The sequence below is a fragment of the Micropterus salmoides genome, unplaced genomic scaffold, assembly GCF_014851395.1.
Source record: "Micropterus salmoides isolate LMB-PRFRI ecotype aquatic unplaced genomic scaffold, ASM1485139v1 Ms_hic_scaffold_21, whole genome shotgun sequence".
Lineage (NCBI taxonomy): Eukaryota > Metazoa > Chordata > Actinopteri > Centrarchiformes > Centrarchidae > Micropterus > Micropterus salmoides.
The window spans coordinates 1,462,530-1,480,058 of record NW_024041262.1 but is presented as its reverse complement, the minus strand read 5'-3'; the positions used below and the strand labels follow the sequence as shown (position 1 = coordinate 1,480,058).

At 41.4% G+C, this 17,529-nt stretch overlaps 1 protein-coding gene across 1 annotated transcript; it reads left to right on the top strand.

The window, feature by feature from the left end:
* Nucleotides 1-7,841: 7,841 nt before the first annotated feature.
* tfam (transcription factor A, mitochondrial) lies at nucleotides 7,842-16,114 on the top strand. The gene is made up of 7 exons (XM_038735968.1): nucleotides 7,842-8,114; nucleotides 8,993-9,135; nucleotides 9,377-9,447; nucleotides 11,434-11,583; nucleotides 11,820-11,915; nucleotides 14,238-14,294; nucleotides 14,406-16,114. The coding sequence occupies exons 1-7, from the start codon at nucleotides 8,029-8,031 to the stop codon at nucleotides 14,670-14,672; spliced, it is 870 nt and encodes a 289-aa protein (XP_038591896.1). The 5' UTR covers nucleotides 7,842-8,028; the 3' UTR covers nucleotides 14,673-16,114.
* Nucleotides 16,115-17,529: the final 1,415 nt, after the last annotated feature.

Below are 17,529 nucleotides of genomic sequence, written 5' to 3'. Positions count from 1 at the left end.
GGTGGACCCTTAGGCAAGGTTGTTAATGCTACAAGCCTACCTCAGGCATGAGTGAAACCGCAAATACAAGAGCCATATCGGCTCGGACGTCACCCTTGTCAACAAGTCCACGTCAGGTGCTAGGGAACCAGGTCAACCTGATGATAAATGGGCTACTGGAACAAGACATTCATGGACTAGAGCAGAAAATATGGATTTGATGCAATGCTTCTATACAAGCAATCCCGTGAGAGGTTATATGCAGACACTATGGGATATATAGATGCTTCGAAACCCATCATCAACACTGACAAAGAAACAACTCCTAGCTCAGTGTTGTAACATCCACAAACGGCAACTGCTATTACAACTACACATTGACGAAGTACAACAAGCCAGGACGACAGGTCAGCAGGGGATATGTGATCATAATCATCCCCACACTCAGAGATTGGGTCCCAAGCCCCAATAACAACAAGCCCTTACGGCACAGAATCACTCAACATAAGGGCAACTGACCTACGATTGAAGATCATAACCAAGCTGGACCCCCAGGTACAACGACCAAGATTGCCAAGGCTAAGTGACAAAGTACCCTCTGAAAGTCTGCTAGAAGATGTGAATGCAGCACTACATACTATCCCTACTAAAGCCATAACCGAGACCAATGAGCGGATGTACGCCACAGCAACAGTGATCCTAGAGATGCTTGGCTATAAGATGAACACCACAAGCCACAAAGAGCATTACCCCCCATGGAGGAGAAGGCTAGAGGCCAAGATCAAGGCAACACGAAGAGAGGTTAGTCAGCTGTCAGAGCTACAGAAAGGTGCAAGGAAAGGGCTACCTAAGAAATACAACAAGCTGTCGATACCTGAGGCTCTGGAGACTGCCAAACAAAGACTTACCGCTCTGGCTACCCGCCTAAAGAGATACAAGGAAGAAGCAGAAACCAGGAGAATAAACTGGATGTTCTCCACCGCACCATTCAAATTCTACTCTCAGTGGCAGGATAACAACACAAGATCAGATCCACCCAGGGCTGAGACTGAACAGTACCAGAAGAACATATGGGAGAAAGAGGCATCCCACAACACCAATGCTCAGTGGCTAGTGGATCTAAGAACAGATCACAGCAATCTGCCAGAACAAGATCCAGTAACCATTACAACGGCAGACATCCAAGAAAGAGTGGCAGGTATGAAGAGCTGGACAGCAACAGGCCCTGACACGATCCACACCTATTGGCTGAAGAAACTAACTGCACTCCATGAACGCCTGGCAGCACAAATGAACCAACTGCGGATGGATGGGACAGTCCTGATCATGAAGGATCCCCAGTAGGGAACAATCCCATCCAACTACCTGCCAATAGCCTGTCTCTGCACAACATGGAATCTCCTGTCAGGCATCATAGCGGCTAAGATGAGTAGGCACATGGCTCAATACATGGACAGGGCCCAGAAGGGAATGGGCAGTAACATTAGGGGAGCAAAGCACCAGCTACTGGTTGATAGAGCAGTCACTCGAGACTGCAAGACCAGGCAGACCAACCTGTGCACCACCTGGATTGACTACAAGAAAGCCTATGACTCAATGCCACATACATGGATACTGGAATGCTTGGAAATGTACAAGATCAACAGGACACTAATAGCTTTCATCAAGAACTCAACGGGGCTGTGGAAGACAAGTCTGGAAGCCAACTCAAAGCCAATTGCACAAGTCACCATCAAGTGTGGCATATACCAAGGCAATGCACTATCCCCGCTGCTGTTCTGCATAGGCCTGAACCCCAGATCATCACAAAGACTGGCTACGGATACCGGTTCCGAAGTGGAACAACCATCAGTCACCTCCTCTACATGGATGACCTCAAGCTGTATGCAAGAAATGAGCGAGACATCGACTCACTGATCCACACTACCAGGATCTACAGCAACGACATTGGAATGTCGTTCGGACTGGACAAGTGTGGTCGCATGGTTTCAAAAAGAGGGAAAATGATCAGAACCGAGGGGGTTGAACTACTAGAAGTCCACATTGCAGATGTTCAGGACAGCTACAAATACCTTGGGGTGCCGCAGGCTAACGGAACCATTTAGAGGCAGCAAGTAAGTCCGCCATAGCCAAATACCTACAGAGACACCAAGCGTAGCGAGGGAGGCCGAGGCAAGTGAGTGTCAAGACCACTGTCCAGGATGAAACGACAAAGATCCAGGAGGACATCAGGAAGATGGCCCCCAAAGATGAAGGGCTTAGTGAATACCTCAGGCAGCAGAAACCCAAAGGTGAGGACAAGGAAGACGAAGAACCTTCATGGAAAGACAAGCCGCTGTACGGCATGTACCACAGACAAATAGAAGAAATGACTGATATCAAGAAATCCTACCAGTGGCTGGAAAAGGCTGAACTAAAGGACAGCACAGAAGCACTAATCATGGCGGCACAAGAACAGGCACTCAGTACAAGATCAATAGAGGCTGGGGTCTACCACACCAGGCAGGACCCCAGGCAGGACCCCAGGTGCAAGGATGCCCCTGAGACAAAAGCAGGGTGTAAGATGCAAGCAGGAAGTGCGTACATGGAAGGCCATAACCAGGTAGCTGGCATAGTGTACAGGAACATCTGCCATGAGTATGGGCTGGAAGTCCCAAGGTCAAACTGGAAGACACGTCCTAAGGTAATTGAGAATGACCGAGCTAAGATCCTGTGGGACTTCAAGATCCAGACTGACAAACTGGTGATGGCTAACCAACCAGACATCATGTTGTTTGACAAACAGCAGAAGAAGGCTGCAGTGATAGATGTGGCAATCCCAAGCGACAGCAACATCAAGAAGAAGGAACACGAGAAGCTTGAGAAATACCAAGGGCTGAAAGAGGATCTAGAAAAGATGTGGATAAGACTATGCCTTTGGTGTAAGAGACCCAGGTTCAATCCCCCACTGTGACCCATCCACCAATGTGTCCCTGAGCAAGGCACTTAACCCCTCTTTGCTCCAGAGGCATGCGACCATGCGGCATCGCTTTAGATAAAAGCATCAGAGATGAATAAATGAATAAGATCAACAGTGGTGCCAGTGGTGATCGGCGCACTGGGGGCTGTGACCCCCAAACTGGGAGAGTGGATACAGCAGATTCCAGGTAAAATATCAGAGGTCTCTGTCTAGAAGAGTGCAGTCCTAGGAACAGCTAAGATACTGCGCAGAACCCTCAAACTCCCAGGCCTCTGGTAGAGGACCTGAGCTTGAGGATGACACATACCACACCGCAAGTTTTATTCCTACTTGTGACATCCAAACTGTACCTCAAGTGGGAGCTGAACATCACCTCCCTCACCAAGAAGGCCTAGCAGAGGATGTACTTCCTGCGGCAGCTGAAGAAGTTCAGCCTGCCAAAGACAATGATGGTGCACTTCTACATCGCCATCATTGAGTCCATCCTCACCTCCTCCATCACCATCTGGTACGCTGCTGCCACTGCCAGGGACAAGGGCAGGCTGCAGCGCATCATTCGCTCTGCAGAGAAGGTGATTGGCTGCAATCTTCCTTCTCTTCTGGACCTGTACGCCGTATGGACTCTGAGGTGAGCAGGAAAGATTGCAGCTGACCCCTCCCACCCCGGACACAAACTGTTTCAGACTCTCCCCTCTGGCAGGAGGCTGCGGTCCATCAGTGTAACGGTGGGAGACAGAACGGACCCAAACGCAACGCTGAGGGTGAAAAAGAGGTTTATTGGGGAAAAAACAGGCTCGAGGCGAGGGCAGGTGGAAGGAGGGGGAGAGGCAGACGAGGACTCGGGGAACCGAGAAGCTGGAGGAACGGAGGGCACAAGGCTGGAGGCTAGGGGGAGGCTGGCAGACGGGTAGGTGAGGACACGGAGACGGGGGTCCAGGCGGGGTGCGAGAGGAGAAGCCGGGGGGGTGTCGTGGAGGCGGCGAGAGGAGGAGGCAGGCGAGCGAGCCCGGCTGGCCGAGCTGGGAGGCAGAGGTGAGTGAACCTGGCGGGGAAAAACAGAGAGACAGGGTTAGTAGGCAAGAGGACAAGAGGCAAAAGGAGTATAAGAAATAAAGCCAGAACGAAGCGGCGACACCAGGTCAAGAGCTGCGACGATCGAGCGAGGATGGAGTGGAAAGCCGGGGTTGAAATACTGGCTGTGATGAGGCTGATGGCTGGCAGGTGCGGTGGCCGGGGATGGAGGTAAACGAGGTGCAGGTGTGAGTAGCCAACCGGGCTCCGGAGCAGGGAGGGAGAGAGCACGCACACACACACACACACACACACACACACACACAGAGAGAGAGAGGAGGCACAGGAGAAACCAGGATGTGAGGGAAAGGAGAAACAGGACACTCACCGACAGCCGGGCTGCCACCGCGACAATCAGGACCAAAACCTCTCACCACAAACAGTTTCTTCCCGTCTGCAAATAGCCTCATTAACAAGGCCCAGGTCCCCCACTGACACTCTCCACTTGCAAATGATACAAATGTCTCTGCACATGTAAATACTGTTTCATCTAGTGTCGTGCACAGACCTGGCATGTCACACATATTTGTTGTTGATTGTTGATCTTTGTTGTTGTATATTTTTATGTTGTCAGTTTATATATTTATATGTACACAATATTCTCTTCCATTGTGTTACTTCTGCACGGCACAGACCCAGAATAATGCATATGTATATATCTGCAACGTTGTTCTTCCATTACATATTTATATATTTCTACATTTATTTATGTTGACTGTATGTTTGTCTGCGTGTAGCACCTTATCACCACAGCAAATTAATTGTATGTGTAAAACACTACTTGGCAATAAAGCTCCTTCTGATTCTAAATCTACTGCCATTCTGTGGTGTTGATCTGATTTGTATGTATATGATGTTGAATGAATATGATATTGCTGAAAGTTAATTTACTGTCTGCTATGAGTTGTTGCCTCTTAAATGACCTTTTATAGTGTTGTTGCTATTTTTGGTCATCCATTTTTCATATAAGGAAGCCTGGATTACAGACCAGGCAACTGCTCCATGGCCACTGACCCTGTGTTTTGTAACAGTAACCGCATGACAATGACCCCCTCTGCTGGCTACAGATTCCAATGGAAACACTATCCGCTCTAATGTAACATCTCAATGTGTTGATGACATGAGAATCTCCTTACAGTAAAAAAAAAAAAAAAAACACCTGCTCAAATTATTTTAACATAGAGCGTTTAGCTTCAAACGTCTCCTGCTTCAAGATAATGAATGTTTTTCTTTTTGTTGCAGGGAAGGATCATTCTAAAATAAAGTTCAATTTCTTTTCAAGGATTATAAACAGAGGTTATTTGTTTGTAAATCTGCATTTGTGTATATGGAATTTAGCCTACAGAAACATAAATAATGAAATAATGGTCACAGTGTTGTTTTTCATTAGCCCTCCATTAGTTTTTGTCTCTAATGTTTAGGTTACCAAACAATGCAATCATATAAAAAGCAAGAACAGATTCAATAAAAGACTACACAAACACATAATTGTCCTGTCTACATCAAAAACATTTAACTTCCTGAGGAAATACAAACGGTTCTGACCCTTCTTACAAATTGCATCGGACCTAGTATCAAATTTCAGGTCACTATCGATGATTGTTCCTAGATATTTCTGTTCTACAAATTCAATACCAGTTCCTTTAATTAAGATCTGAGATGGTGGTTTGGATGATTTCATTCTAAAATAAATTATCATATCCTTGGTCTTTGTAGCATTTAATTGGAGGTAAGCCTATAGATAATATATATTGTTGGAACAAGGCACAAACCGCCCTATTGTTCTTGCACGGATGGAAAGAGAAGCAAATCTACCTACTGGACAGTCACCAGGTTCAATTGCAGATACAATCTGAGGATCAGATCTATGAATATTCCTAAATAAGTATTATATTATAATTATTATTATTCCTGAGGGGATTTTCTGCCGAATTATTCAAATTTTTTGCTGGCAGCATTAGTGACACTACTAACATTGACGACAATGTAACAATAATACCAATGTGAATATATTTTAAATCCTTATATCTGCAGAAGGGATGCAACTCAATCAGCTTCAGGCAATTTGCTTTTCAGAAAATCATAATTTCATTCATAATCATAACTTTATCTAATGAACATATTACACTCAATCTTGAACCATGTGTTTCCATCAAGGAAAAACAAAGGGTTAGATAAATGTATAACAAAATAGACAAAATTACTTCAAATTAAAGCATTTCAGTTAAAATAACATTTGTCTTTTCTTACGTTTTTTCTCAATTTAGCAAATTTACTGAAACTAACTTAAAATCTAAAAGTACAATCCTCACACCACATGGCACAAAAGAATAAATCTATGTTTCAAATGTGAATAAATCATTGTAGTCAAAAGAAAAGGTTCCTTTATCATTGCTTTGACCAAGACAAAATTCAAAGACATGTTTTCAAATGACAGTGTACTCTGAATGTGTGATAGTTACCCACTATGTAATATTGTGCAATTGCTAACATTGTATATTTAGGCAGCTGAATAGTACTGACGTCAGCCATGTCACACACTATACTTTAAACAAAACATTTATTTGACGACACTGTGGACCGGCCCAGATTAGGCTGCACTCTCCGACCAGTGTCTGTTATACTTAGGTGAAGGTTGAGTACATGGTATATAATTGTTGCCTGTATCTCATTTGAGATTTCTCTGTGTTTTTGCCTTTCTCTGGCTCTTCCTCGTCCTCTGTGCCCCCTCTCCCTCTTCCTCTCCCCCTCACCATATCACCCGGCACCCTAAAGCCCCTTCCTCTTGCACGGACAGACTCTTGCCCCTGTCTGTCTCCTGGATGCTCCATATTCCAAAGCTGTAACATTGAGTCTTACCCTTGCATTATAAATGTGTTTGAGAACTGATTGGTTATGAGTTTTACCTGTCAGCTAAATTGAACAGCAGTTGCATTTGGTTGCTCCAAATTGTGAGGAAATTGAATTGTTCCCCATCTAGTCTAAGTCTGTCCATCTGACATCTTTTACAGCATCACATAAGTATTACGTATCTTAAATAAATGTGATATGTTATTGTGATTGTTGATCGCCCTAATTAGCATCTAGGGATATACACAATGAACATGTGTATGGACTAATTGCATTTGAGAGAAATATGATTCAATAGCAAACAAATGCAAAGTATTTTGATCTACAAGGCTTACTCAGTGCATTTTGTGCCAAAACAATCATAATTGACTGTAGTCATGTAACTACTGACCTAATATTTATATAAATAGTTATATAGTTTAACAGTCATTGGAAGATTGTGCCAGAGCGATTGAGAAAAACTGAAACGCACCAAAGCACAGATCTATTATCATCCTGTGCTCACAGCTAGCATCCAATCACAACGCGTCGAAATAGCGATTACTAGCCAATCACAGCACAGTAGGGCGGGACTTGGCGCAAAACGGTGGGGGGAGGCGGTGTGCTAATGCTGCGTTCCAGGCAACTCGGAACTGGGAAAATTTCGACCTCCAACTAGAAAAACTACCCTGGAACGCCACCTGAAGTCGGATTTCCTACTTTTGAACTCGGAGAAAAAATATGTACCCCGACTTCACGAGTAGTAGCTGAATTACGTCACAAAACAATGTCAGCGCCCATGGATGCACACATTGTAAATGGTAAACCATAAACTAAAAAGCAACAAGTATATTTGCATGTATTTAAATTAAAATAATACATACGATCATAAAGTAAATCCTGTTCTGCATTTACATTGATGTAGAAATATTTTAGGCTTATTAGGTAGTTGGCCCAGTTCCGACCGGTATCGAACGCGGCATAGTACTTCTGTGTGACCTTTTCCCACAATCCACCCGGAGGAACTGAAGGCGCGTTTCGAAGAGTCTGCATGTCAACAAGCAGCAGGGGAAGAGGCCTACTTTAGATGAAAAACATCTGATGCATGCATATAACTACACGTTTTGTGGGACAATACGTTTAGATTTAATTATTCCGCTTAACGGCCTTCAGCGTTTATTTACACCGACATGGCTCCGTTCAGCATAATGACTGCCAGTGTTAGCCTGTTGGCTAAGTCCTTCAGCATCTTCTCCTGCACAAGCAGTCTGGCAAGGTAACATTAGCCAACTTAACCTGAAGTTACTTTACTGTATTAGCTAAGCTAGCTGAAATTGTGGTATAGCTAGCAAGCTAGCTTTTTTTAATGTAAAATTTGTTTGAAAAAGGTATCGTTAGCGTAACTAATATTGTTATTGAATAACCAGTAAAGTCAGACACTTTTTGACGCGTTATTTTAAATAAAAATTGACATTTAAGTTGGCAGGCTTTGAGTGGTGAGGAACTTTAGGGTAACGTTATTTATATCTAACGTTAACAGGAAATACAGGGTGTTTACGCGTAATGCACGTGTTAGATTATGGCTAGAGATGGAATAATCATTTCTATTAGCAGGCAGCCGTTTCTAGCCTCTTGTAGTTTAGTGCTGTCTGCTCTTTTTGTAATAGACTTTGACTGAGCACTGACTGAGAGTATGCCCTAACAGCCCGATAATCCTGAACTTTACATGAATTAAACCAATATAACATCTCCACAGTGGATTTCATGAGCAACAAAGAAGTGCTGCTTTTTTGGGTGGGGTATATGCTGAATTAATTAGTAAAAAATATGTTTAGTCCTGCAACTAACTATTGTTATTTTCTCCTTATTCTTTTATTAAAATATTGTATAGTTTATGAAATGTCAAGAAATAGTACAAAATGGCCAAGGGGACCTCTTAAGATGTTTTGTTTGACCAAAAAGCAGAAACCCAAAGACACTCAAACTTAAAGATTAATAGTTTTAGCTCTAGAGATGTTCAAACTAGTGTGGTCTGTTATTCTTAAGCAGGCATCACAAAATTGCCAACTTTTTGTGAAGGTCTCTCCATTAAAAGGAATGAAAACTGTTCTATCTCTATATAATATCATGTTTGTGTGTGTACGCATGCTGTAGGTGTACCAGTGTCCTACCAGCTGTGTACCTCAACCCAGTGAAATATTTGACCTCTCAGGCCAGTGGCCCTCCAAGAAGACCTCTGAACGGATACATGAGATATGTTCTGCAACAGCAGCCAATCATGACCAGACAAAACCCAGGTAAATCTGCAGCATGTGATACTTTAGAAGGCAGCTTAAGTTATTGATTTCATACGGACTGATATGTCAGTAACAGCTTGTTGTACTTAACCATGAGCAGTGTGAATGAAGCGTATCAAGATACCATTTAAATGTAATTTCACAGTTAATGGCTAGAACAGATTTTTCTACTGAATCAAGCATTCTTGCTACAATGCTACAACTCTGTTGTTAATGATCATCTTATAATTGTTGCCTTCAGAAATAAAGTCTGTGGATGTCATCAGGAAGATCGCCCAGCAGTGGAGAACGATGAGCCCAGAACAGAAACAGGTATTTCAGTCCTGTACTTATTAAACAGGTTAAACTGTATGCTTTTGATTCAAGTTTTTAATTGTGCCTTGAGTAGGGTAACTGTTCCCGATTAATCTAATCGCAATTACAACTGCAACGTCATCCTGTGTGATTACATAACTGCAAAAAGGGTGCAATTTAATTACACAAAAAAAGTGTGCTGTGTGTGTGACACACTAGTCTCTGTGTGCACTGCCGTCTGATTCTTATCGCCGCCCACGCGGGGCTCTCGCATGTTCCCCTAAAACCAGATACCTGCAAACCAGAAAAATAATTTATGAGCAGTGTGTGAGTAACGTTAAAGACAACAACCTACCGTAACTACCCTCCTCATCCTGACGCTAATCGTTCAAAACATAGTAAGACTGGCCACCGGAGCACCGGGAGAAAAAAAGCACCGGTGGGCCAGTCGCTTTGTGACAGAGATGCGTCATTGGCAGCTAAAGCAGTTAGACAGAAGAAAACAGGGAGAAGATAGGAAGGTTTGGGTTTGGCTCGCTGGCTATTAACGTTTTTCATAAAGCCAATGTGCTTGTCAGTGTCACTTTTTGTCAACCGATCAATGCCAGCCTGGATGGGGCGGACATTAAAAAACGTTTGACGTGCTACAGCAAATCTTTAAATTTTTAACAATATGATTAGTGACAAGGTAGTACGTAGTATTAATAAATTATAATAAATATATATATATATATAATAAATAAAACTGTGGTAACTAGATTTAATATTCAACTAGTGGTAAAATAGTATACTATTTATATGGAATTATAATGATGATAGGAAATAATATTTTAACACTAACAGTATACGATTAAGTGAACATTATACTTTTTATTAATGTTATAATATACTACTCATTTATACTAGTTCCCCCGCTGTTTAGAATGTGGTAAAATCAGTATTTTTGGACTGGTGGAGAAAAAAACCTTCATTTCTTATGTTCCTTTAACTGTGTTTGTGCTGAGAAATAAACATTTCAAAATCAGTATGTTGTGCCTTTTTCTAATAATAATCAAGCGAGTAGACTCGTAGTTTATTCCATTTTATCGCAATGACTTTGTCTCCAAATCGTGCAGCCCTAGTTTCTATCGTCCAATCGTGGTTACTTGAGATGCCGATATGTGATCTGATCGCTGGGTGAGATGGGGGGGTTACATCACAGCACACCAGTGTAATGCCAGCATGGCTGACAACTTTTTAGTTTTTGGAGATATTATGGGTTTTACGCAGATGCTGAAGGTGAGCCTAAGGATATTAGACAACATGTCTGCAAGATGTGTAAAAGATGTGCCAGTGAAGGACTCTTTCAAAAGTTCACGTGTCATAATGTCACAGCATCATGTTCTGTTTACCATTAATATCTTTACAATCACAATCCAAATCATAACCATAACGGTAACTACACTTATGCAGAGCAAAGTTTTGGGGAGCAGGCTTATTGTTAGCCTTTCCTGTTCAGCTTGCAGACCACATTAGGGAAGCACATTCATTCACTGACACACTGTAAGCTACACTGACACTACCTTTACTACCAGCTTACTGCTAACCTTTTCCTGTGCTCCTCTCACATTCAGTCACTTCCTGCCGCACGCTCTCTCTCACTCACTCAACCACACACTCGCTACGCACAAACCTTATGCAAACATCTTCAAATGCACAGTAGATGATTTTTATAACGTCTTAGTTCTGATAGTAAGCTAGAAGAAAAATTGCCGTAATGTCGGTGTAGGAAAAAACAATCGCCCATTACCCTTTCAATACATGATATATGATCAGATCAGCAGAAGCCTATCCTTGCATACATTGTAGGGTAAGCCAGTGGCTGCAAATGGCAAATAATCTCTGACATCCTGATTAAGTGTAAAACACATACACTTCTTCTGTTGCCTTGTTGTCTTTTCACTTATGGGTTTGGCAGTCTGTTGTTGTGATGACAGTTTTTGTCGGTTTCTCTCTCTTTTGTAGCCATTTCAGGAAGCTTCTCTGCGGGCCAGAGAGCAGTTTAAGGTGGAGCTCCAGCGCTATCAGGCTCAGCTGACCCCAGCACAGGTCCAACAACAAACCCTGGAGAAGAGACAGAGGATGGCAAAGAGGAAGGCCATCCGCAAAAAGAGGGTAAGAGAGACAGGAAAAGTTCAGGGAGCTCTTAGAAATACATCTTAGGCTTGATATCTGAACTGTCTAGATGTTTGACTTTACTTGACAGTATTTTCACACCAGCCCCCAACTGTAGCAAACAGTATGTCAGGAGCGAATACTGCAGCGTACACGCAACTGGAGGTTTGAATTTAGGGCTTATGATGGGAGTGAAACATGAATTTAAGAAGTGTGTGTGTGTGTGTTCGTTCCAGGAGTTAACCAACCTGGGAAAGCCCAAACGTCCTCGCACTGCGTTTAACATTTTCATGTCGGAGCACTTTGAGGAGGCCAGAGGAACCACTACACAGGTCAGTAACCACAGCACTGATACTAAATGTTTCCTGATTTTCTGTGCCGAGATGAGGTTGACCGGGCTGGGGGATGAAGCTGAATCCTCACAGGTGGTTGTTAGTGAGGGGGTTAGAGACTCTCCCTCTGGGCTCTGACGTCTCCCATGATCTGATGGTTACTTTAAACAGTTGATAAACTGGAATACAAATGATTAAATGATGCTGTTGCAAAAGCGAATATCCATTAGGGGTGTGATGAAATCTCGTACCATGAGATTAAAACATGACAATATTTCTTGTCAGGTCAGGCTGTCTCGTGAGACTCACGCAGTTGACATTTTTAACGCGCTAAAAAACACAAACTGATCACTTTGCAGAGCGAAAGAACTTCTCCTTTGATGCGAAAGCAGCGTACACCGTGATCAAGTGATTCCACTCTCGCGCTGAGTCCAGACAATTGTGACAAGTGGTAACTAAGTGTGTTTTTCCATTGCTGGTACCAGCTAAACTCGCCTCGACTGTACTCAACTCATTTTTGGCCCGCTGTTTCAGCATTACTAGAACATAAAGACAAGAATAGCAGTATGAAAATCTTACAGCTGTGGTTTCCTCTGCAGTTGTTGCTGGAGTCGACTGCTGCGCTGGCTGCAGTGGTCTGTGTGAGCTCGCTGGGCGGCTTGCTAGCTAGCTTCCCCCGCCAGCATTTTCGTAAATATTCTAAATCTACAAAGTAAATTTTTTTGCCTCAGAATTGGAATTTAGTGATGAAATGGCATACAAAAATTGTAAAATAAAAAAAAACTGGCCCCTGTATGGCGCACAATGATGAAGTAGTGAATAGTGATGATTCTCTCTGACCGTCACCTTTTGATATTGCCTCAGTTCGCTTGGAACCTTGACGGAGGTGATACAAAGAAAAGTAGCAGGTATAAGTTTTCCTCAATGGAAAACCAAAAAGGCTAAAAACTGAGGCGCAAACTTGCTTGGGACTGTGAACTGCAATTTATTGAAGATTTCCTGTATGATCGACCACAAAACTGCACTTTTTGCAAAACAGTTGACCACCGCTTTGTTAAAGAAGATCTAGATCCTGTTTTTCACACCCTTTTTATTTATTTATTTATTTTTTTGTCAGCAAATGTGAGACTTTGGAATCACACGTCTGCTGCGACTTGTAAACAAGGAGGAGAGCTGGCTGACGCATGACAACATTTTGCAAGAAATGCTGATAATAGGACAAATTTGCAGAAAAGTTGCTGATTGGTCAGAATTGCAAGTCACCTTGAATTCACAGGGATTTGTTTAGTTTGTGTTAATAGTTGTGATCGTGACATCGCAAAATCCTGGAGGGACTGAATTACTTTAGTTTTCCACCTAACATACAGTCCCAAACTGAAAATCTGTCTGTCTGGTGGTCTGAAGGGGATACCACATCAGCAGAGCAATAACATAATGCACTGCGAGTATTAGGCAGCTAGACTTCAAAATATTGTTAATTCTCATTAAATGATGTTAGTTTCATAATATTATGAGGAATGTGGACATGTGGGAGAGATTCTGAATGTGCAGAAAGTTTTAAACATGAGCAAAAAACAGACTGAAACAGAGCTAATCAAGTCCAAGAGTTTCTAATTGAATTTAAATTAAACACTCCTTGAGGTGAAAAGGTGGGACATGCACATTTAAAGATGTTATTTCCACAAATCTAAGTATTGCACGAACAGTTGATATTGACTAGTCGCTATGTACAGCATGCTAATTGTGACAGCCCAGCTGTGTTAACAGAGCGATCCTTATTAGCTAGGCTCCTTTCATGCTCGCCAATAACTTATTTGAAGGTGGGTGACACTGACAGCGTTGTGTGAAGAACCGATAGACTAACTTATCAGAATGAACTTGAATGCAGTAGTTTTGATCAATTTTCATCAATTCTTTTATTTTTATTTTTTTTTTGAAAAACAAAAAGGGACAATACATATTAATGAACATTTTCACAAATGTAAATATGCCTCCAGCACATGATGATGTTTTTATTGAGATTGTGCAAGAGGAAGGGGCAATCCACAGACAGCTCACCTGCCAACTGAATTTTGTGTTTCCCTCTACATAAAAAAAAATAAATAAATTTCCGCCAGAAATCTGTGCAGAAAAATTCACCAGAATGCGGGATCTAAAGTGTTTTAATGCCCAAAATTTTCATATAATTCAGATTCAAAGATTTCTTAAAAATAGTTTTTAAATCTTGTCTCATCTTGACCTTGTGAGCTAAGTGTCTTGTTGCATCTGAAATATCCACAGCTCTGCAAAATTGACATAATGTTTTTGTTGACGTTCATTCAGGCAAAGATGAAGTCATTGTTGGAGGACTGGAAGAATCTGTTCAGTCATCAGAAACAGGTTGGCCACACGATCTTTCCATATCCTTTTTTCTTGTCGTTGGAAGGTCTTCATGTGTGTCAACAAGTTCAGTGTTGTTCAGTATTCAGATCTCTGTTTGCTACGTCTCAGGTCTACACACAGCTGGCCGAGGATGACAAAATTCGCTACAAGAATGAGATGAAGTCCTGGGAGGAGCACATGGTGGAGATTGGACGAGAAGACCTGATCCGAGAGCAGACACTGTCTACCAAGAAAAAACTTGCCAAAACAGCCAAGAAAGGAACAAAGAGGGCTACAGCAGTGAAGAAGGCCTCTGCCACAGCAAAGTCAAAAACAACCAAAAAGACAACCAAAAGTGGTGCTGCAAAAACTGTCCGGACTACAAAGAAGACTTAAGGCGTGTTTAGCTAATGAGTGTGTGTGTGGGGGGGGGGGTTTCATGACACATTCTGCTGACCCAGAACTGTGCTCTGCTCGGTTTTTTCCTCTAACTTGAAAGTCCTAAAGTTCCCAGTTGACATGAATGCTTATGTTCAACCGGGCGAAGCATTTTACAGCATTCAGACAGATCAAGATACTTTTCCAGCACCCCAATAATGCCTCTGTTCAGTGAATACGACCCCAAATACACCCTGAAAGCACACAGCGTGAGGTTTGTCATCCTGCCTGTGATTGGTTGGTTGAATCCCTACAAATGATGTGTAGGATTGTTCCAGAAGGTGAGTTACTTTGTGAAATGTTAATGTAATGTTTCTGAAGCTTAGACATTTAAGTGAAGCGTTAAAGTGAATATAGGAGGCACAGATACTGTTTCTACTTTTCTGAGTGTAACCACAGGCTACTAGTACTATTGATGCCGTCCCAAGAACAGACACTCTGTATTTGCTATTTCAGAGTATAAGTAAGTCAGGTGTTCTGTATTTATCTTGTCAACAAATCCATGAAATGTTCAAAACCAACAATGTGTTCGTGTGTCTCACTACATTCTGACTTCCAGCCTGTGGCTCTCAGCCCCAAGTCCATTGGTTCCTTCTGAAGACATAAATGTTTTTGGACAACAATGGAGCTCTATCATGTGAAGTACCACAGACAGAGCAGGGAATTCAGAAGGTACTGAGAACTGAACGAATACATTGTTAGTTTTGGTATTTTCATGGATTTTGATGACGGTTAAGAAAAAAACCCAGCAGCCTGATCTTGTACTGAGAGTATGCCGCCTGTGGAAGTGCACTTCACAGTGCTGCTTGTTGGCCATTTCTCAGTAAGTTGTACTCTGAGGAAAGGGCCAGTAGACAGCACTTCCTCTAAAGATCAGAGTACCAGTTGCCATGAATGCAACCTGACTGAATTATTAGTCTCATCGCTCATATCAATGAGGCATAAGCTTGTAGTCGCAGAGTCAAACTGAAAACCTGCTCTCTTTTAAGTAAGTGACTGACATTTTGTTTTTTAAACACAAAATGATGCATTGTTCCAGTCAAGCTTCCGATGAGATGTTTTTTGTACTGTTATGCTTGACAAGAAAATTTGCTCTTTTTAAAAAAAAAAAAAATAAAGGGCCGTTCCCTTCAGATGCTAACTGAAGAATACTCGTTTGTCCTGACTTCCAACTGTATAAAGTCGGTCATGTGTCACAAAAGCAACTTTCCATTATGTTTAAGGAAAATCCAGATTCTGTCTGGTCTTCATGTTTGTAAAGTCACACCCCTGTTAATGATTAAGACATTTCAGTACTGATAGTTTGTTTTGCTTGTAGAATGTATTTAGTGCTACCATTTTCACACAGCTTGTTTTCTTTGTGTTGTGTATTTACTAATAAACATTATACATACACCTTTCTACAAAATTACCTTTTTTATGGTGCCAAAATGAATGACACATGAAAGCCACAGTGTGAGGAATACACGTACAGAGGAAACCTTTTTCTGAAATATATGAATAGAAACATTTCATAAATGCTTTAGAAGATACTATAATGTAGTTGGAAGCATATCTAAACATTTTTCTACATACAATATCATAAATGACGAAGTGATGGATTTTTAGGAACTTTAGCAAACATTAAAAATATAAGTATTCTACGGAAGAGGATTAGGGGTATTCCCACCCAATAGATGTTCCACAACTCTGCCTCTGATTGGTTTGTATTGGTGCATCTCAAAAAAATAGAATATTGTGGAAAAGTTCATTTTCTTCATTAATTTAAGTCAAAAACTTTTAAATATTCTAGATTCATTACATATAAAGTGAAATATTTCAGGCTTTTTTTGTTTTAATCTTGATGATTACGGTTTACAGTTTATGGAAGTCAAAAATCCAAACAAAAAACCTGAAATATTTCACTTTATATGTAATGAATCTAGAATATATAAATTTCACTTTTTGACTGAAATTACAAAAAATAGAGATTTTTTCACGATATTGCACCTGTACTTGTTGTCTCTGTTGGTTAGGGGCACATTTACCCTCAAAATGTTTTGCACCAGTTTGCTACAGTTTCCAGATTGAATGACATGTTTCTTGGAAACCATGCAACGTTGTGCAACAGGCTTCAAGATATGTTTTCCCTTGTTTGGTGTTTGTGTCAGAGTTGTTAAACTTAGTTCAAAGTCAGAATTCTGAGAGTAATTCTGACAACAATTATAATAAACTTTATTTATGCAGCACCTTTCCAAAACAAGGTTTACAAGTCTCTTTACAGGGCAACAACCAGGAAACATTCAAATGTTAAGAGAAAAACAATAAGAACTATAGCACCATCAATAAAACAATTAAATAAAGCATTAAAAAACAGTAACATAACATGATGGGGCAGGAAGGGATGCAAGAGGGATCACAGGAAAGCTAGACAATAAAAGTGCATTTTATGAAGAGATTCAAATGAAGACATAGACTTAACCTTACTAACATCTGGAAGGTTGTTCCAGTTTGGGGATCGTGTAAAAGAAATGGCCTAATATATGAGATGATTTCTTGCTTTTTTCAATTTTAGAAAGTTGAAAAAAGCTGGACTGCATGACAGATGTGATGTGGCTCTTCCAGGTGAGGATGCTGTCAATTACAACACCAGGAAGTAATAAGATGGGTGTATGAACCTAATATGTTATGGTAATTTTAGTTTTGGGGTCTCATAACTACTATAACATTTTTTTCACCAAAGAAAAAAAATTTGGAAGCCTTATCTCATAATTACGAGATCAGGATGTCGTAATTACGAGAAAAGATGTCATAATTACAAGAAAAGATGTCATAA

Bases quoted from the DNA above. Each gene is read 5' to 3' on its own strand.
- tfam (XM_038735968.1), top strand. From the start codon at position 8,029: ATGGCTCCGTTCAGCATAATGACTGCCAGTGTTAGCCTGTTGGCTAAG. The intron at 9,136-9,376 runs GTAAATCTGCAG...TGTTGCCTTCAG, and splicing joins CATGACCAGACAAAACCCAG to AAATAAAGTCTGTGGATGTC. The intron at 11,916-14,237 runs GTCAGTAACCAC...ACGTTCATTCAG, and splicing joins CCAGAGGAACCACTACACAG to GCAAAGATGAAGTCATTGTT.